We start from the raw sequence: 22,253 nt of genomic DNA, 5'->3' as shown, positions 1-22,253 counted from the left end.
TTGTACACACCGGAGTAGGTAATTGAAAGTTACTATAAATCTTACTGAATAATTTATGTACAGTCGACAGCACATCAAGCTTTCGTTGCAAATTCGCCTCTATCGCAACTACGTAAGATACCACAGAGTTTACGTTGACGTGCAGTCGACTGTACCATGAGGTTATTTGATACCATGGATTTTCATATTTCAATCATAGGAATTTTGCTGTTTTTCATTAAAAAAACAAACTAATTATGAAATTATGCAATTTCTAATCAGTAAGATGACTCTTTGTCTTTACATCCAAGGTATAATCTAATAGAATTTATTTTATCCACGCTCTACTTGGGTAAGAATAAATTATAAGTAGGTAGTACGTGCTGATAACTCGCCAACTTATCTTCAAGCAAAGTAAAAATAGGTAGGTAGGCGGTTAGTGGAAATGTTCACAAAGTAGTGGCTACTTATCATTATAGAGAAGGGATAATGAATATTATAGGTTTGGTTTAGGTGACCTAAGTAAGTTTATTCTTACGAAATATTACTGTCCATTTTCTACAAAATCCCCATCGAAAACAAATCTAGCTATCATTATGGTATACGGTATACTATACTTAACTTCCGGGTAGAGTCGCTGTCAATGCCAATAAAGTTGCTAAGTTGCCCCGCGATGCGCAGCCAGAAACCAAGTTGCGGCACGCAAGCGTTGAAAGCTGTAATAAGTTTTGAAAAATTTAACCAACGCAACGTAGAAATTGTAGGGTTGATTAATCTTTATCTTTACATAGTATAAAAAAACAAAGTTGTTCCCGCTGTCTGTGCGCTTAGATCTTTTAAACTACGCAACAGATTTAAATGCAGTTTTCCTAATATCTGGCACTTTTTTTCATCGGAATTTACTTTTATCAAGTAAAATCAAAATTATCTTTATTTGTATAGACTAATGAAAAGTTTAAAGTAGAAACTAATTACCATACAAAATGGAGCCATACATGATGTTAATGCAAAAGCTAGTCAAATATTTTGCTGCCGCAGGCATTTAATTTTGTCGATATCACTCCTACCTCCTTGGAGGTCGAGGGTCCTTAATAAATCGATCAATGTATCTAATGAACTTTGGGAAGATTAATTTGCTAGTCAGCGTGATACCTACTAAGTTAACGAGATCGAAACGAAGTCGCTAAATGAAGCCCAATTTCAAGGCCAAGTGCTTTGGAAATTAGTTCAAATATTTTTTGTGCGTAGGTGGGTCTTTTTCTTCTTCTATCATGTGGGTTGATTGATTGTAACTACTGAGATCATAACCCTGGTGTCAGCCTTAATTATGAAACACCACTAAAGTGTCTGACAAGGATCCATGCAACCGATAGCTTAACGCGCCCCCAGAATCTTGGAATCAAATTTCTTCCGCAGGTTGATCGAAGCTGCCAAAATCCTAATTACAGTATAGTGCAGCTATTACGCTCTACACTTTGTGTAAATTATATTATTCATAGTTTCAACATAGTAAAAGCTCGAATTGATCCCCAGAAAAAAAACAATGTTTTCAACATTCTAAGGCTCTACCAAATCGTAATCATCTTTAAACTGCGTAGCAACCCTAATATTCCTCCCGTATCACGCCGTGCCAAGTGCGTGGTCCCGCCGCGTGACGCCGCGACAGGTCGTCCTGAGGGAATCACGCAGGAATGTACTGACTACAGCACGTCAAGCTATACGCTGAAGCATCTTATACCGTCGTAATACGAGCGAGTTTGCTATAGAATTGTATAGGCTGGTGTATTGTAGAATGTACTTTGGCCCTCCCCAGTAATTTGGAGGAATTTCCAAACCTGAAATCTATCGACGAATAAAAACAAATAATGGATGATTTGTGGGTGGTTTGTATGTAAATACATTTTGTTGATACCAATCGATATAAATGACGGCTATACGAGTAGATGTAGGATCTAACTTATATAACAATGTAACATTATGCATAAGATACGGATATACATCAATTAAAAGTCTATCTTGATGAAATTCAGGTTGTTTTTTCAGAGTTTTACTGATCTGATCTACATATTATAATAAATAATAATAAAAACTTCCTTTGCACATTATTTTTACTCTATACAATGGATCAATATGAAACTCTACCTTGATGAAATTAAAATTTCAGGTTGTTTTTCCAGAGTTTTCAGTAAGCCTATTGGAAGCTGTGCTGTGAAGCGTTGTACTTGGTTTTGATTACGATTTCATCTGTGTTTATAATGCCTATGCAGTGATGAATAAAAACTGTTTGCATTAATTATTGTTATGCAGGTTTGTTATTAAGACTTGGTGCTTTACTTTATTTCATCTCTGTAAAAGAAACATACCTAGAGATAAAATTCATTGTCTGAGAATGTTATAAATTACATCTAAATGTAGTAAAAGTCAAAGAGCTCTTAAGTTTGTGTCAACTGTTTTTATGAGATCCTAAATTTTGTGAGGATTGTGCGGACAGGTTGAAATATTTGTGATTTAAATTTACTTTGATGAAAATGCTTCGGTACTGCTATTGTCTCTTAGTAGCATTGGTTTATTTACATAAGAATTAATGCCATTTAAAATGGTATATGTATAAAGCAAACTTAATTGCACAAAGAATTCTCTGGCAGTTATCCTTCTGGATTTTAAGCAAAAAAAATCCTACCGCGGTTAGGTTATTAATAAGTAGGTTAATTGTCTCAATCCAGTAACTGAAGTAAGTAACTATAGGAGGTATTATTACACAAATTGGGAGCAAAAAACGGACTTATTCATTGGACTTATCAGAGCAGACGTTTTCCGAGAACTGACAATTAAATAAGTAATCCCTGATCACCGTTACGTTTAAGTGCGAAGCCTCCTTAGAAGTCTACGAACGCATTAAACTGCAAATAGAAATGCGTCGGTGCGCGCGCGCTGCTGTTGTCTGCGCGCAGACGTGCAGTGAACTTGGCAGAGATAGTAAGGCCGGGTGCAAACTAACAGTCGAACCTTTGATTTTCTTCTGATTTTGTTGCGGGTTCAACGATTGTCCGACATTTTCTTGGGACAAACTTGATCTTGATTCAAATCAAATCAGGATTTTTATTAGCGGTCAAGTTGTAATCCTGCAGGAATTGCATTAATGGGAATGGGATCATGAGAATAGTAAATCTTGGTTGATTAACCTACCGTGATACTCTGAAAAACAGTTTCAGTTGTGGTTAATCTCAAAAGGTTTAGGTATAAGGAAATAGACGTGAAAACGGACGTCATTTTTAACCGACTGAAAAGGAGGAGGTTTCCAATTCAGTTACGTTTTGTATTTAAAATTAGGTTAGTAATTACTTGTTTTTATAATTACTCCGTCATTTATACACGGTCTTGAAAAAATCTTGGTCCCATTTAATAAGATTATAGTAGTTAAGTTTTAATTGACGATAGTATTCAACAAGCCTATTGTGTGGCCTGGCTAAGGGTTCGGATGAGTCACAGTACAATACAAACTTATTCCTGTACCTGTGACGAATATATTTTAGGATGCGAGTGATTCACTCGATTAGAATCGTATTAGCTCGCTCTATATCGAACGCTGACCGATTCAGCATTGTCATGTTGTTGTTTAAATAACGCCAGAAAGTCAATAGTAAAATGAAACCAAATAAATATTGATTACATTTAAAAAAAAATGGAAAAAATAATAGTACTTATTTTACCTTTAATTAAAATTATTAAAACGGCACCAATTTTTTAAAATGACAGAAATTTGGTTGTAAACTTTTTTTTAAATAAAGAAGTAGGTAAATAATGTTTTACTGGCCGGTAAAGAATAGATTTTTCTTTCCTATTTTCTTTTGTTTCTTTTTACGGAATTCGATAATGCCATTAGTGTGCGTATTTAATTTTTTCAATGAGTTTAGTAAAAGGTTAGTTACGTTGTTCTATGTTACATTACGTGTATATCGAGAACATCTTATAATTTTTGGTTTTCTTTGTTTCAGATGAACAGGAAAGAGTACAAAAGAAAACATTCGTCAATTGGATCAATTCACATTTATCAAAGGTATGAATTATTTTCTCCAACAGTATTCATATTTTAAGATATTAATAAAATTGTTTTTACTGGTGTGTTTTTTACTCAATAAGTATTTAACTAGGTTACCTAGTTAGGGGGCGTCCATAAATTACGTGAGACAATTTTGGCCAATTTTCAACCCCCCCCGCCCCCCTTGGTGAGATTTGGTGAGATTTTGCCTGACCCCCTCCCCCACCCCCCTAATCTCACGTGATATTTAATAAAATGCCTATTTTGCAATGTCTATGCTACGAGTCTATTAGATTTATATGAAAAAATCAGTAACCCAATGTCGTGCCACGCGCAGTNGGTGTGTTTTTTACTCAATAAGTATTTAACTAGGTTACCTAGTTAGGGGGCGTCCATAAATTACGTGAGACAATTTTGGCCAATTTTCAACCCCCCCCGCCCCCCTTGGTGAGATTTGGTGAGATTTTGCCTGACCCCCTCCCCCACCCCCCTAATCTCACGTGATATTTAATAAAATGCCTATTTTGCAATGTCTATGCTACGAGTCTATTAGATTTATATGAAAAAATCAGTAACCCAATGTCGTGCCACGCGCAGTGCAGGGTTCCGTAGCTTCCCGTCGTTTAGTTCAAGCAATTGCTTCAACCTAGGACCAGTTTTTTGATTCATAGTTAAAATAACTAATTGTTAAATTTTGCTACTAATGGTTAAATATTAATAAAATGTAAACTAATAGTTAAAAAATGTACTAAAAGTCAAGTTAAACATTGCTAGAAAAAAAAATTCTGTTATTTATCCACTTGTCATTTGACATCTGTCAAATTTGACTATTGGTTACTTTAACTACAAATACATAATATTTTCATACGTATGTAATGTCATTTTTTAGGGTTCCGTAGTCCTGAACCCTTATAGTTTCGACATGTCTGTCTGTCTGTCCGAGGTTTCGCTTGGAAACTATTGGTACTGGGGAGCTGTAATTTTGTGAAGGTATTTATATTAATCACGCCGACAAAACGGTAAAATAAAATGTTCATAAAAAAATCTAGGGTAGCTCCCCTGCATGTAAAGTAGGGATGATTTTTTTCAAGGAAAACTATAACGGTTAAGATACATTACTTAGTTTAAGAGTAATAGTCATTTGACTCATGTATTATACAATTTCTTAAGCAGTAAAAATTCCTAAGAAGAAAATATGAAAAGTGACTTTAGATGAAGTAATTGCTTGCTTCTGAAATATATTGTGGTAACGACAGACAACTACGGAACCCTACACTGCGCGTGGCACGACACGCACTTGGCCAATTTTTTACGCAATAGCGATGCCGATGACGTTTTTTTTTAATTTCGAATTTTCTAATTTCGACATTTATTCTGCATCTTTAGTGTTCACAAATGCAGATGGAGGTATTTTTAGTTTAATTTGATTAGACGGTTTAGAATAAATTATCATTATCATCAAAAAAAAAATTTTTTTTTACTTCAATAACCCAGTTTTCTGGCAATTTTACTCTATTTCTTGCGGGAAAAATTACGTGATATTTTCCGAGACCCCCCCTCTCCCCCACGTGAGATTTAGTGAGGTTTTCGTTGACCCCCTCCCCCCCTAAAAGTCTCACGTAATTTATGGACGCCCCCTAATAACTATGGAATATTAAGTAGGTCTTCTTTTCAGAAACCTAGTTCTTCCACTGAAACCTTTTCAGCCTTACCAGTAACATCAATTATTTATCTACAGGCAATTTAGATGTTGCTTACAGATTCTAAGAGCAAAACATAAATGAAATGAATGAAAACTCTTTTCGTGTATCCTTGGTTTGCATTTAGTTGGATGAGAGTCCAACTTATAACTATACTATAGATGACCCACGCTGAACTGTCCCGCCAAACTCAATGACAGGGGGGCGCTACCATCGTTCAACTTTATGGTTTCCAACATGGCAAAAATCGGAACCAGCGATTCGGTATTAACGGTGGCGCCCCGCTGTCAATGTCATCGATAGGACAGTTCAGTATTTTGGAACTATACCTCGTTATTGATAAGTACAAGCAGTAAAACCTACAAGACTTATATTTTTCCAGCGTGTGCCGCCATTGCGTATCGACGACCTGATCTACGACCTGCGCGATGGCACCAAGCTGCTCGCACTCTTGGAGGTGCTATCTGGAGAGAAACTGGTAAATAAATAAATAAATAATAAATAATAAATAAATAATAAATAAATAAATAAATAAATAAATAAATAAATAAATAAATAAATAAATAAATAAATAAATAAATAAATAAATAAATAAATAAATCTTTGGACAATTTCACACAGCGCCAGCTAGCCCCAAAGTAAGCAATTCATATGCTTGTGTTATGGGTGCTAGCTTAACGGATATAAGGGAGAGTCCGCTAATTTGGACCAGTTTTTTTCAATCCCATTTTACACATAGTTTTCTTTTGTTTTTGCTAATGTCCATGGTATATAATAAAAGATACATTATTCAACTTACTATTTCATAAGTATTAATTAACATGATTGTTGTATATTTAGCACAAATCAACAAAGTACGAGTTCAGAGCTTCGGTCCAATTTAGCCAACCGGTTCGATAATTTGTACCACAGGGTTACTAAATTGGATTTCAATAAATTTCAAGCCTATAAAAAAACTATGGCAAAATATTATACGATACATTCTTAACAAATTAGGAAACGAAGAGGAACAGTAGTTAATAACATAGACAATCGATATTGTTTTACACGTTAACACGATTTTGAGTACAAGTTTTGTAATTCCTATTATCGTAACGCACACTTGGTACCTAATCTACTTTGCCAGTCTTTTGCTTTCATTTATTGTTAGTCAAACATAACTACCCTATTATAACTTCAAAATTTGATTTCCAAAAAAAAAAATTCAAAATCCTTTGGTAAAGTTCCATACAACTTGATGTGGTACAATTTAGCCGACTAGGTGATAGTGCTTATAAAACATCGGTAAAAAATAAAGCTTATAAATACCGAAAAATGTTTCAAACAATTGTAATCCACACTAATTTACGCTTCTAAATAATATATTAGAAACACCCTGTCATTAAAGGACAGTGCCAGGGTCTGGACCAAGTGTTGCCCAGAATCAACCCATAGGGCATTTTGTTCCTCAGGCCTATACTAATGTGTAAACCGAAGCGCACTCAAATCTATCCCTGGAGTTAAGAGAAAAAAAGAGTTTAGTTTCGAATTATTTACATACAAAATATCATCGATGTATACGTACTACGCATAAGATTTCGCGATTTTGGCATTAAATAACACTCGCTATGTTGAACTTAACCATACTGCATCCGTACACATTACTTTAGTGCGATTTAGACATTCTTTATAAACGATCTAGCGCTGTTTTAATTGTTTGGTAAGTTGACAAAAATTAATTATTTCCAAAATGAAGAAAGAAATTTTAGTTATCTATCCTTGCAAATAGTCAATTTATTGGTGTATTACAATCGATTATTATTGAAGTTATTGTAAGCTAAAACTTCTTGCTCCATTTTGGAAATAATTAATTTCTGTCAACTAACCAAACTACTGCAACAGCGCTTGATTGCTTATAAAGAATGTCGAAGTCGTACTAAAGTAAGTTGTACGGATGCAGTTTGGTTAAGTTTAACCTAGTTTAACATAGCGAGTGTTATTTAATGCCACCATCGCGAAATCTTATACGTAGTACGTATACATCGATGATATTTTGTATGTAAATAATTCAAAACAAAACTCTTTTTTTCTCTCGACTCCAGGGACAGATTTCAGTGCACTCCGGTTTATAAATTAGTATTGGCCTGAGGAACAAAATGCACTATGGTTTCATTCTGGGCAGCACTTGGTCCAACTTCCATACATGGATTGGCACTGTAATTTAACAAAATTATAATCTAAACATGTATTGTCAAAAGTTACTTGAAAATAATGAAAAAATACTTTTCAAAATAAAACACACGTGTTTGTGGTCACGGCAAAAACCACATGGCCGATATTAATTGATTTTAGTTGTGTATCGCTGAGTGTTGCAATTACAGACATTCAATAAATACTTTACGAAATATGAGGGTGGTACAATTTACCCGGCGGTACAATATACCGAACTCTCCCCTACTACTTAAATACTTTTTTTTTAAATACAGTCACGGAATGAAAAGGTTCGTCAGTTTTCAAATTGATTCCTTCAACGAATCGCGAGCACATGTTACATTTTGAAACTATGTTACAGAATAATCTCGAGTTAGAGAAAATAATCTTTAACTGTTCGTCAGTAAAGTTCAAAATTATTCAGATCAAAGTTGTTTGACGATTTATCTNCCTTTGGTAAAGTTCCATACAACTTGATGTGGTACAATTTAGCCGACTAGGTGATAGTGCTTATAAAACATCGGTAAAAAATAAAGCTTATAAATACCGAAAAATGTTTCAAACAATTGTAATCCACACTAATTTACGCTTCTAAATAATATATTAGAAACACCCTGTCATTAAAGGACAGTGCCAGGGTCTGGACCAAGTGTTGCCCAGAATCAACCCATAGGGCATTTTGTTCCTCAGGCCTATACTAATGTGTAAACCGAAGCGCACTCAAATCTATCCCTGGAGTTAAGAGAAAAAAAGAGTTTAGTTTCGAATTATTTACATACAAAATATCATCGATGTATACGTACTACGCATAAGATTTCGCGATTTTGGCATTAAATAACACTCGCTATGTTGAACTTAACCATACTGCATCCGTACACATTACTTTAGTGCGATTTAGACATTCTTTATAAACGATCTAGCGCTGTTTTAATTGTTTGGTAAGTTGACAAAAATTAATTATTTCCAAAATGAAGAAAGAAATTTTAGTTATCTATCCTTGCAAATAGTCAATTTATTGGTGTATTACAATCGATTATTGAAGTTATTGTAAGCTAAAACTTCTTGCTCCATTTTGGAAATAATTAATTTCTGTCAACTAACCAAACTACTGCAACAGCGCTTGATTGCTTATAAAGAATGTCGAAGTCGTACTAAAGTAAGTTGTACGGATGCAGTTTGGTTAAGTTTAACCTAGTTTAACATAGCGAGTGTTATTTAATGCCACCATCGCGAAATCTTATACGTAGTACGTATACATCGATGATATTTTGTATGTAAATAATTCAAAACAAAACTCTTTTTTTCTCTCGACTCCAGGGACAGATTTCAGTGCACTCCGGTTTATAAATTAGTATTGGCCTGAGGAACAAAATGCACTATGGTTTCATTCTGGGCAGCACTTGGTCCAACTTCCATACATGGATTGGCACTGTCCTTTAACAAAATTATAATCTAAACATGTATTGTCAAAAGTTACTTGAAAATAATGAAAAAATACTTTTCAAAATAAAACACACGTGTTTGTGGTCACGGCAAAAACCACATGGCCGATATTAATTGATTTTAGTTGTGTATCGCTGAGTGTTGCAATTACAGACATTCAATAAATACTTTACGAAATATGAGGGTGGTACAATTTACCCGGCGGTACAATATACCGAACTCTCCCCTACTACTTAAATACTTTTTTTTTAAATACAGTCACGGAATGAAAAGGTTCGTCAGTTTTCAAATTGATTCCTTCAACGAATCGCGAGCACATGTTACCTTTTGAAACTATGTTACAGAATAATCTCGAGTTAGAGAAAATAATCTTTAACTGTTCGTCAGTAAAGTTCAAAATTATTCAGATCAAAGTTGTTTGACGATTTATCTTGTCAAGAAGATTATTATGATTGTAAACTAAAACCTTCTTGTTGGTTCAACCTGCCATTATTATTTCTATTAAATAAAAAAAAAACTATTGTCAATTGGTCAATGTCATCATTGCATTGCACTGATGGGACAGAAAAATAAACAAGCAAAACCTTATTCGTTAGCAAACGTCATATTTATTTTCATGTTAGCAGCACTGTTTCTTGCACTGTTATGTTGGCAGGTTTGATTCTTACAGTACCTAGTGCAAGCGAAAACCGACACTAAGGTGACGAACCTTTTCATTCTGCGACTGTACATACATATTACACATAGTAACACCCAGACCCGTCACAGAAATTAAAATTCATCATTTCAATTTCTGCCCGGCCGGGAATCGAACCCGGGACCTCTCGGCATAGTAGTCCGTTCTGAACCACTACACCAAACGGCCGACAAAATATTATTATGTACTAATAGCTGGCCAGGCGAACTTTGTACCATAAAAGAAAAATGACTTATCTAATTTAGTGCAGACGTTTGGAAGCTATGTAATTTAGGTACGCACATTTCCGCGGTTCAAGTCAAGACATCGGTGTGCGTATAGCGGCTACTTTCAAGAACTAAAATTTTCATAGATTTCTTTGGCGTACTTTATTCGCTAACGAGCACACCTAACGAAATTCATGGTGAGCTCATCTAAATTGGATAATCCAATCAGACTCAGCGTACGTTTTTGGAACTTGCCAAATGACTCCATCAATGCAACCAATTTTCCATCCAAGGCATTGTAGTCTGGATGGCTTAATCCCACACAATAGCGTTTGATCAAGTATGAGTTAATTGCCATGTAATGAGCCGTAGTAGTTTCCTCGTATAAAGTTGATTAATATCTATAGGAGTCAATGATACCAAATTAAAAAAATGAATATTTAGTTATTTTTCTTGAACTTTATTTAGGGGCAAACGATCTTAAAGCCAGCTTAATAAAAGGATAGCCAATATTTTACTTAACTTTGTATTTTGTAAACCAAGATTCGTTCAAGCTAAGGTGCGGCGAGAGGACGGGTCAGTAAAAAGATAATTATAGCTTCTATGACGTTGAAGAGCAGGACGTGTTTGCGGAATGCTACCTGCAGTTGGACAAAAAGTTTGCTTCCAATATCCAAGCAGATCTGGACCAATATTAGCTCCAAGTTATAGGCGCACTAAGTACCGAAGCGTGTCTATAACTTTACCTGCAAACATTTTCGTGATGATGATGATTTTTTGATTCGGAGAATAAAAAGCAAACAAGGACGGGTCAAGTGGTTATAACTTATTTTATTCAAAAAGGTAAAATTGTATCGTAAAGTTGAATGATGTATGAGGTTGCAAATTTGACATTCTGACTTAAAATAAGTTTTGAAAACTAGGAAAGAAAACGTAAGAAAGTTTCGGGATTTTATACTTATGATGGTGGTATACTCCTGAAGAACCATCGAATCTGTTGTAGACTTAATAATCACTAAAACATAATTTTAACTATTAGGTATTATGTAGAATCTAATTTTATGTCCATCTTTCAGCCAATGGAAAGAGGTCGCGTCCTACGCCGGCCACACTTCCTATCCAACGCCAACACGGCTCTCCGCTTCTTGGCCGGCAAGAGGATCAAGCTGGTCAACATCAACGCCGCCGACCTGGTGGACGGACGACCCGCCGTCGTGCTCGGCCTCATCTGGACCATCATCTTGTACTTCCAGGTAGGATGTGGGTTCTTGGGAGTGGTAGAGTCGTTTTATTTGAAACTGAGAAAAACGGGACTCGTAAGGTGCACTTAAGTAAGGAATACTTACCTTACGAAAGTAATTATAACTTGCCGTGTTACTACAGTCGTAGTCACTCAAGCAGACTGGATGCCCATAGCGTCGCCAATAGCATAAAAATCTTCTGTCATCCTCAAATCGAGTCCCGTTGTTTTCAGTTTTAAATATAATGGAACGCGGAAATATAGAGTCATTGTTTCAATGGTAGGCAGACGGCGATATGACAGTACCTACCTATTTATTTTTAATTGAATTTAAATGTATTATGAAGAGTCATGATGTTGGAATTACCTCTAAAATAAGTACGAAGAAGAGTTTGAAAGTCAAAACAGGAATTTCCTTGAAGCCTGAAATTACTTCAACTAAAATAGTTTGATTTAAATGCTCTACATACTAAAATACCTACAATTCGGCAGTACTTTGTGGTAGGTATCTGTTTAAATGACTAAAAATAGTCACCCTTTCAAGTCAATCTTTCATTAACATAATATGATTATCTAATACCGTTGTCTAGTACCCATAGTACAAGCTTTGCTTAGTTTGGGACTAGAGGCGCAGTGTAAAAAATGTCCAACGATATTATTTATTTATTTTATTTCTAACCAACATTTACGAGTAGTTACTTGCTTAATACTCTTATTCAGTTAATAATAAAGAGAATTTCGCAAACACCTCTATCTATTGAACTGTCAATCGCTGTTTCCATAAAATACGTAGTAGGTAGTTTTAGGTAACTTTTTAGATAAAAACCTAGAGATTTTTTTAGATCACTAAAAAGTAGGTACGAAGACTAGATTACGGCACAGTAACAACACCGATTGGGTTTTGTAGGTAGACAACACATTGATATTTCTGTGTTTTGTGGCCGAAATGATCACTTTGTGAATTGGAAAAAAATATCAGTCAGTGTATTTTATATTTTCTGCTTCAATTTCGGTGTTATATAAATATAAAATACACTGACTGACTAAATATAAAATATAAAATACACTGACTGATCGTTTGGCTGAACGATCAGTCAGTGTATTTTATATTTTCTGCTTCAATTTCGGTGTTATGCCCTATTGACAACACGTGTATATTTGTTGTCTCTATTTTACTATCTTACTATTACTTGTATATTTATTACGGTTAATGTGATAAATTGAAAATTATTAATAATAACCGGTTATTATGAATAATTACCGACAGTCGCGGTAAAAGTGATAAATTAATCACATTTAACAGTGATATTTAATAATTCAACCTTAGTACTAACAAATTTCATAATAGAGAACAACATCTTGTGTACGTGCTCGTGTAGGTACAGCCAAACTTTTGAACGTTTTGATATCATATATTAATATAATTTGGCATAATGAGTTTGGAATGTTTCTTGCATAATATTACATTTCCATGATGCCTATAACATAATGTTTTGATTTAAAGTGAAAAATAGGTTAAGGTGCGGCGGGGGTGGCCCTTGGGCCACCCTTAAGCCGCCTAAGTTTTATACACACATAAATGACCTCATATTAATCACATTTACCAAATCATGCGGTGATTATTCATAATAACCGGCGATTATTCATAATTTTCACATTTATCACTTTGACCGTAACATATTCATCAATATTACCATTATAATAACCAGTGATAAATCAAATTCAAAATTTTATTAAAAACATGGGCAGCCAATAGCAGAAAATTCTCATTTTATCTGTCCTCGTTTTATTGTAATATATGCAAATTTCAAAGCATTATTATTAATATCTTTAATCTATGTAATTTTATTAGTAGTATCAGTTTTATTGGCAATGTTACTAACCATTTTATTATAGTAACATAATTTTAGCAAAATGGTCATCTTATAAAATAAATATTGAATTGAACTTTCAACTTAATTGTTAGATTTTAAACGGAAAATAGAAGATCATTTTGCCTCTATGATACAAATTAGTGGCACTTACCAATGTATTTTGAGGATAAACCATATTATTATGTTCCTTGTTGTTAATAAAAATTGTTGGTATATTCTCATCTTAATTGGCTTGAACATATTTTGTTTGCGCAAGCTTCTCTCAATTTATTGGACCCACAGGACAGAGAGCCAAAGGTAGGTGAATGCTAAAAATGCTTTTAGATTATTTTGCACCACTTTATGTTAATTCAAAGGCCCACCTTCTAATTATTCAGTTCATTCAAGAATAGTAACAAGAAGGAGTAACTTTTTTGTGAACACCGTTATTGAAGTTCTGAGCATTCATACGGGGGTAACTGTGGAAAATGTGGAAATATTAACTTTACTCTTTGAAACCATTACGATGAAGGCCTTTGGGTTAATGTTAATTGGTACAAACACGTATAATGCGGTAGAATTAGTTACTATCATTGTAGTAATTACTTAGTACCTACTATTGAATGTGCTTTGGCAATTAGATTACCTATGTTGTTAGTATCTACTATGTATGTATGCCAACTTGTTTTTTTACCTCTACCAAATTCCTTCAGCAACTTACCTACAATCAATTTTTTTTAACTTTTTTTACTACCAATACGAGTATGTTGATACTTTGTAATTCTATTATTTCAATATTACCATGGATTCCATTTTCAACCGACTTCATAAAAGGAGGAGGTTCTCAATTCGACCCGTATGTTTTTTTTTCTATGTTTGTTACGCGATAACTCTGCCAATTATGAACCGATTTGAACAAATCTTTTTTCGGCGTATAGGTAATACCTCAAGGGTGGTCCCATTTAAATTTAATAATAGAAAAAACAACCCCCAAGGGTGGAAAATTGGGGATGAACTTTTTTATACGCAATATCTCCGCCGATTATAAATCAATTTGAACGATTATTTTTTTGTTGAATAGGTATTATCAAAAGGGTGGTTTCATGCGAATTTGAAGAAAATATTTCACCCCCAAGGGTGGAAAATTGGGGTTTTTTTGTTATTTTATTTAATAAAGATAGATTTAGTAAGTTTTAAGTTTATTACACATGTTTAAACGGTAAGGAGCCAAATTTCAATGATCATTTGATGATCAAAAATTATTTTTTGTTCTTTGATTTGAGTAATGCTGATTGAGTGAGTCAGTTTATTTAACTAATAAAATTTAAGTTTTCTGTTTATTTTATAAACGGTAAGGAACCGCATTTAATTTTATTAGTGATTATTATTTTGTTGTTTATCTTAGCCAAAATCCCATTCCCAACTATAAATCATTTCTTACCCCCGCTGTTAAAACTTTCCCCAGCGATGTTAAAACCAACCCCAAACCGGGGGTAAGATCTAACAAGTGACTTGTTTGGCAAAACTCGATTTTTCTCAGATATGGTAATTATTATATACATTTTGTTGTACTTTACGTAAAGCTCATTAAATTTGACATCACGTACCAAAAAACCATGTTTCTTGCTAAAGCAGTTTAGAACATATTACGCTCAAATCAAAATTTGTTAGGACCAGCCCCAGTCTCCCCTACCCTATTTAAGTACTCGTAATAAATCCTGCTTCATAAAATCCTAACTGTGCTTCGCGGTGCCTTCAATAAATGTGCTGGCAAAATCTCTTCATAAAATTATTTTGCTACAACTTTGTTTCATATTTCTGCTATTGGTTGAATGATAACCACTATTGGATTTATTGATTTGATCAGTCTCACGACACCGCATTGTATGTTAAACAAGCACAATGCAAACAAACGCACAAACAAAACTATTTATGCAAAGCGTTTTCTTAGGTAGGCCATAGATATTTACAAAAAAATTAACTATATGCGCAGTAGTTCAGAGTCAGCACTATAATAGCTAAATTGTGCGTCACTACTTGATCTTACAATGCACTAAAACTTTGAAGACGTCCAAAGTTATGGTTAGTTTTGCTGATTCATCATCTGTCAATAATTATTAAGTTATTTACTGTGGTATACTTTGTATCCCAATGAGTCTGGTCTACAAGGGTATTGCAGGTCATTCATTTGTCTAGTAAACTTTGCTAGAGATTAGTCTTCCTGAAATGGAGGCTTACGCCCGTTTTCACCATCAATCCCTAATTTTTAAGTGACCCCTATGGACACATAACAGGAATTTTGTTTTCATAGGGGTCACTTAAAAAGCGCAGCGTAGGACGTCCGCCCATAAGATGGACCGACGACCTCATAAAGGTAGCGGGAAGACGCTGGGTGCAAGCCGCCAACAACCGGCCATTGTGGAAATCATTGGGGGAGGCGTATGTTCAGCAGTCACAGTGGAAGTGTGGACGTCCTATGGCTGAAATGATGATGATGATGATGAGGTGACCCCTCATCACCTTAAAAATTAGGGATTGATGGTGAAAACGGGCATTAATGACATATCGAAGATGGCTGATGATGGTGTACCTACTGGTAACTCTATCAATCGCATGTTCGTCATAATATTCCAAGTTCGGTATTTAGGTAGCCTAGGAATTGAAAACAACATGAATTTAAATTACAGAATTAATTTTCAATTATATTTCATTGCTATATCATTTGGGTAAGTAAAGAATTGTGCATGAGTACACATGAGTCATGTGTTGTGATGTGTGCTTAGAGTGTTAGTCCTTAGGGAGATTAATGGTGCAAACATCCCGTTCAATTGGGGAAGTCAATGCACTGGATGCATGAATTGGTTTGTTCTGGTCTGGACATTTCGACTTCGTATTAGAACTTTAGCAATACCGATTCGTAAGTACTCTTTATTACCTTGGTAGAGCTTATGTATATGGTTATTTATTAATCTTCTTGGGGTGATGTGACTCAGATGAGTTACTTTTTCTGTAACTTGATAGACTAGGAAAATCGGTATTTACAAATGTTTGATAGGGTACAGTAAGAATAATTAAATATTGGATCGATTAGTTTGCCAATGAAGCTTCATTATAAGCAAGGCACATAGTCACAATAAAATGATAGACCTGGTGCTCTTTAAATGTCTCTATCTTATGGACTGGTCAAACAGTTGGAATTTGCTGAGAAGGAACTATCTCTAGAATAGCTAAAAACACATTCAAATGATTTAAGCTGCAGAAATCATAATAGGCAATAAATTATCATAATAACTAAAACAGACAGCAAATTAAGCCAATGATATTTTGTATATCGCCATGTTTTTGGCGACAAGGTCAGATGTGCATGGACGACTGGTTCCGCCAGTTTTTGTCGTCGCCAGTATTATTGTTTATGCTAATGTTGTAACCGTCAGTTTGAGCAAAATACTTTAGTAAAGACTCATGGTTATGTTACATAAAACTATTTGTTTATAATATTTTAAGATGAATAGCAATATAGGTAATACTGAATGCAAGCTAGTTAAGCAGGTACATAACTTTTTATAGTACTTTATTAGTAATTTGAGTACCTAAGCATAGCCATGTTAAGTAAACTGTAGTTGTTAGATATTGATTTTTATTAACTCCAGAAGATGCCAGTTCCTGTATAGAGATTCCTGTAGGAATATAATAATATTTTCTTTACATTAGGTAGGTAGTTCGTTAAGAATCAAGAAAGAAGAAAAAGGTGCTAGACAAATAAGTTTTCAGTAATGACTTTGTAATTTGTAACTGTAACGAATTTCAACGCTTAGGTAATACGTGGCTCTCTTTTGACTCATCCTCTTTGATATCAGAGAGCAAAGTAAAAACAAAACCTTTACAAAAGTGTTTCCATCAAATTGTTTCCAGATCGAAGAGAACAGCCGGGCACTGGAATACCTGGTCGGATCGCGCTGCGCATCGGTCATGTCCCAGGAGTCGGGGACGGCCACCCCGACTCACAGGGCCGAGGACCGGTGGAAGCAGGGCGCCAGGAAGACCCTGTTACAGTGGGTGGCGAACGCTTTGCCCAAGTAAGTATTTGGTACCCACGGGACCTTAGGTGGTATATTTTTGAAGTCATTTGAAATTCTGGTACAGTTCCAAGGCACTATTAAAACGCCAAGAGTAAGCTCCTAATGGTCACACTTTAATTACTTTATGGCGCTAAAGCTCTTAAGCTTTGGCAGCATTGCAGAGTTTGTAGTTTCTGATTCTTTAACGTCATATTAACGCTCGAAATTAAAATAACAAGTTACCAGTGAAGTAAGCTACCTTGACTACTATAATAAAAACACGGTGATTAATCACAATGTTGTCAAATTGGATTGGTCGCCAATAAATCATCGAGTTGTCTAAATAAAACAACCATCTGACCGATGCTAACTTCTTTACAGGGACTCGAACATCCAAGTGACAGACTTCGGTCCATCCTGGCGGGATGGTATCGCGTTCCTGGCAATCATTGACGCCATCAAAGCGAACCTGATCAACCTGGCGGAGATGAAGCGGAAGACCAACAGACAGCGCCTGGAGCACGCCTTTGACGTGGCGGAGAGCGAGCTGGGCATCGCCAGGCTCCTCGACGCTGAAGACGTGGACGTGGAGAAGCCAGACGAAAGGTCCATCATGACATACGTAGCACAGTTCCTGCACAAATATCCTGAACCCAAGGTAAGAGCTCCTTAACCGATCAGGATGTGGTGATTGTTCACTGATGTTTGTGTTACTTATTTAAATAATACATTGCTTGTTACAGACAACAGGACCAGATGCCGTAGCGGCAGTACAAGAGGAGTACGAATCTCTTAGAATGTGGTTGACGGAGCGCGTCACCACAATTCAAAGGCAATACGACTCGCGAACGCTTTCGCGAAACTACGACGACTACGTGCGTGCCGAAAATGAGCGGCTCGCCCGCGAACCGACATACCAGAAACTCGAAAAACTCATGTACACACAGAGCCTAGTAGCAATAGCACCCAAGTCCTGGCGGGAACTCGTCTCGCTCTGGATAGAACTAGAGAGGCTGCACAGAAGATGGCTTTGGCTCCTGGACGCAGATTTGCCTGGAGACTTCAAAGTCATCGGCGAGTGGCTTGCACGTTCCGAATACCTTTTATACTTCGACGAAATCCCTTCCAACTTGGACGAGAGAACCGCCGCAATCATAAGCGAAAAATTAGAAGAACACAGCTCATTCTTCGCCAACCTCCCAGAGGTGATCGAGAGATTTGAAAGAGCTTTGAGATCTCCAGAAGCGTCGAGAATCCCGCCAGAGAGATTACAAGATATGAAAGATAGGCTTGAGACTGTCAGTCGAAGAGCACCACAACGCAAAGCCAGATTAAAGTATTTAGAGCACAAATGTTGTATCGTAGCGTTTACAGAACTTACGAGGGCCAAGCTCGCCGCTTGGACCGGTAAATACGGTCGAGTTGACCATGTCCGTGCCTTATTAGATGACTATGACAATTTCGTAACTAAGAATAAAATTTTCCAAGAGTTTGATAGAGCATACGTGGATATAAAGCAAGTAGCAGATGAGTATAAGAGAGTGTGTGAAGTAGATAGGACTGAAGCGAGAGAGATTGATGCATTTTTGAAGGAAGTGTCTGAGACGTGGAGACGGGTAGCCTCAGACGTGAGGTGTGCCCGCAGTGTGCTTGAAGAAGTCATCGCTCACTGGGAGAGATGGAACACGTTGGCTGATGACTTCACCACTTGGTTGGACAAAGCCCAGCATATGCTGAGGGTTTCAGAAGATGAGAGATTGGAGTTCTTCCACGACCTGACTGTATGGAAGGAGAAGCACCAGCTGTTGGGTGATGCAGCAGGATTCTTAGCTGCCACATCCTCTGAAGAAATCAGCTCAGAGATTAAGAGGAAATACGTTGAAATTACTGAACGTTGGGAACGCGTCTGGGAAGAAGCTGAACGGTAAGTTGTTTGTTATTATTTACATCTCCAGTTTGCTCTCAACGATAACAACATCAACTTGGTGCTTAAACTCTATCCAATTGATTTTTTTTTCTAGTGTATAAATAAGTACCCTAACATTGCAAAAAGAAATGCTGTGTACCTATACCTGTAATTGAGGTCATATATCATGTGTTAAACCATGTTAAAATGTATGAACTGTATTATGTATGTGACTTTGTTGGTGTAAATAAATAAACATCAAAGTGATAAAGGTTTTTAGCTTTCATGTCTGGTATTTTAATGTCTGGTTTTTGTAGTTTAATACCGTCTAATTTTCTTCCAAATTTTTGTAGCTACGTCCGCGGAGGCGACGCTCTCCGCCACCGGCGCGAGCTAGCTTCAGGCGTGCAAGAGCTGGACAGCTGGCTGGCGGCCGCCGACAACCTGCTCTCGCGGCAGCCGCGCGCCAACACCGCCGACATCCAGGCCTACATCGACCAGCTGCTGCAGCTCAACTCCGAAATAGAACATCATGAAGAACTGTTCAAGTCTATCAGCAGGTTTGTTAAAATGATTTGATGTTCTAGTCTCAACAACATCAGGTCTTTTGATCTCGACTGCAGGTGCACGACTCTCTAATTTACCAGAGGCAAATGAAGGATTCGGCCTACGCTGCCCATGCTGACCAGACAAGTTGGGGAGGGTCTAGTTTACATAGCAAGAAATCCTCTTCTAGGTCCACAAGAGGGTCTAGCCTTTAGAGGGTCGTCTAAATACTTTAGGAGCTGCAGTATTCGGTTAATGTATGACCTACACTGAACAGTTACTTATTGCAACATAACAAGTAAATTAAGCATCATTAAGATCCTATTCGAGAATCATTTTTAGATTTCAAATCACAAACTGACGGCAATAAATACATTATTTTTTTTATTTTTATTTTTTTTAAACTTACTTTCCTCTACAAAGTTTATGCAGATCACAACGATGTTATGTTTTACATAGGTTCTTAAATTTATAGTGATTGGAGCTGAAAAAGTATGCTATATCAAAAGAGAACAAGATTTTAATTTTAACACTGTTATTAGTAGACTTCAAATCCAACTTTCATTCCAGGACTTTCCAAAACGCGATTGCTGAGTTACCCCGCGAGGAGGTAGAAGGCAACATGGCGAAATTGAAGCAGCAAAAAGAAGCACTGGTTCGCGTCAGAGCAACCGTTCCTGTGAAGCTGCACCAGTACAGGCAACTTCTGGTCCAGCATGAGTCATTAGAAAGCGGACAGAAGGAGATCGGGCAATGGCTAGACAAAGCAGAAGATGCGCTGAGGATGGGTGGAGAAACTCGAAGGTAAATTGAATATCAAAAGGAAATGGTACTAAAAAATCGAGAATCATCAGGCCAAGTTTCTTGGAAAGACTGAGTCTCAGAATATGCTTTAATTACTGTCAATTCCACAACGCATTTGGTTGATTGTGAACGAGCGATAGGAGCAAATGTGCCTGCGAAAAGTGTACAAGTCAAAAAAGTAACACTCATATCCTCTAATGAGACTGGAAAAACGTGATCATTCTGTTTACGAGAAACAAAGTCTCTTAAGTTAACCACGTTCAGTTGTGCTTGGACTTGGATCCAATCTTAATTCCAAACATCTTTACTAGCAGAATACATAAAGTTAATACAATTCAAATCTTTCCATCCAGAATACATAATCTTAATGGAATTCTACTGACCGATTTAAATGATCTACAGGGAAATAGTAGAAGAGCGCTACGAGATCCACCGCTCGTTCTTTTCGCGCACCACGTACTACCGCTCCATGCTGGAGAGCAAGAACAAGGTGTTCCAGAACATCGTGCGCGCCGCCGACACCGACCGCAGCGCCGACGTCACCGACCAGGTCCGCCACATGCGCGACCTCAACGAGAGGTGAGTCTTGATAGTCGAATTTCGGATGTACAGACGACAGCACATCAGACTATATCCAGAACATTTTTGTTGCAAAATTGCCTTTATTACTAAGGACATAAGAGGCTACCGTGCTTTAGCTTGACGTGCCGTCGTCTATGTCCCCCTGGAATAGCTCCACTACTGTATAATAACCTGTGTGCTCAGTTTTTCTCCGGTCGTAACAGGTGACCAGCAGTCGATTGTTAAATGAACGTTTGTCCAACAGAATGTTTCATTCTTTAACTGGTAGAGTCCAAAAGATATGATAATGATCTATTACCTGAATTTTTCTCACCTTACACTTAATTAAAGTTAGTAGATGTTAAGGTTTGAGGATTTATTCAGTCTAAACAATAATACCTACATACCTACATGAGCTCAAACTTTAAATATAGCTACAAATACATGAACTAGTATGTATTAAAATTGTAACATTTCTGGCAGATTCGCCCACGTATCATCCGAGGCCACGCGCCGCGAGTCGGAACTGCAGCGCCTCGTCCGCGCCTGGGAAGACTTCGAGACCAAGAAGCGGTCGGTCGAGGAGTGGGCCTCCCGGGCCGAGGCCCTGCTGGCCGACAACCGCGTGGACTCCAAGCAAGCCGTGGACTTCCACAAGAGGTTCTTCCAGGGAGCCGACGAGAGGGCTGTTTCCGAGCTGGTGCGGTCTGGACGAGAGTTGCTGGAGGTTTGTACAACTAAAATGCTGTGTTGCAATAGGGAACCGAACGTTAAACTTACTCATTAAACCGATATTTCACCCTTCTTCGGCGTAGCCAGTAGTAAGGGTTATGTGTTTTAGCAACCCGTGTATGTATTTATGTATGTTCAGCCGTAGCACCTAAACTATTCATCCGAATTTGTCAATCGATTTAACATGGGCTACATTTTATTATGGTGACACACTTATCACTGCGTTTGTTATTTTTTAATTTCTAGTGAAAATGAAATTAATCATCGCTGGACAATAAAATATGCATTCCGATAATGCA

At 36.7% G+C, this 22,253-nt stretch overlaps 1 protein-coding gene across 3 annotated transcripts in view; it reads left to right on the top strand.

Moving 5' to 3' along the window:
* The window catches only part of Msp300 (Muscle-specific protein 300 kDa), a 152,430-nt gene that overhangs the window by 29,003 nt on the left and 101,174 nt on the right, over positions 1 to 22,253 (top strand). For all 3 annotated transcript variants that reach the window (XM_028306328.1, XM_028306327.1, XM_028306326.1), the window contains exons 2-11: positions 3,975 to 4,036; positions 6,101 to 6,196; positions 11,331 to 11,507; positions 17,260 to 17,423; positions 17,787 to 18,063; positions 18,149 to 19,329; positions 19,665 to 19,871; positions 20,428 to 20,661; positions 21,064 to 21,240; positions 21,706 to 21,949. In XM_028306328.1, the coding sequence (XP_028162129.1) occupies positions 3,975 to 4,036; positions 6,101 to 6,196; positions 11,331 to 11,507; positions 17,260 to 17,423; positions 17,787 to 18,063; positions 18,149 to 19,329; positions 19,665 to 19,871; positions 20,428 to 20,661; positions 21,064 to 21,240; positions 21,706 to 21,949 (2,819 nt within the window). The remainder of the gene's footprint in view (positions 1 to 3,974; positions 4,037 to 6,100; positions 6,197 to 11,330; positions 11,508 to 17,259; positions 17,424 to 17,786; positions 18,064 to 18,148; positions 19,330 to 19,664; positions 19,872 to 20,427; positions 20,662 to 21,063; positions 21,241 to 21,705; positions 21,950 to 22,253) is intronic.

Source organism: Ostrinia furnacalis, unplaced genomic scaffold, assembly GCF_004193835.3.
Source record: "Ostrinia furnacalis isolate ACB-3 unplaced genomic scaffold, ASM419383v2 OfSCF1913, whole genome shotgun sequence".
NCBI classification, from domain to species: Eukaryota; Metazoa; Arthropoda; class Insecta; order Lepidoptera; family Crambidae; genus Ostrinia; species Ostrinia furnacalis.
This window is presented reverse-complemented; position numbering and strand designations above follow the sequence as displayed.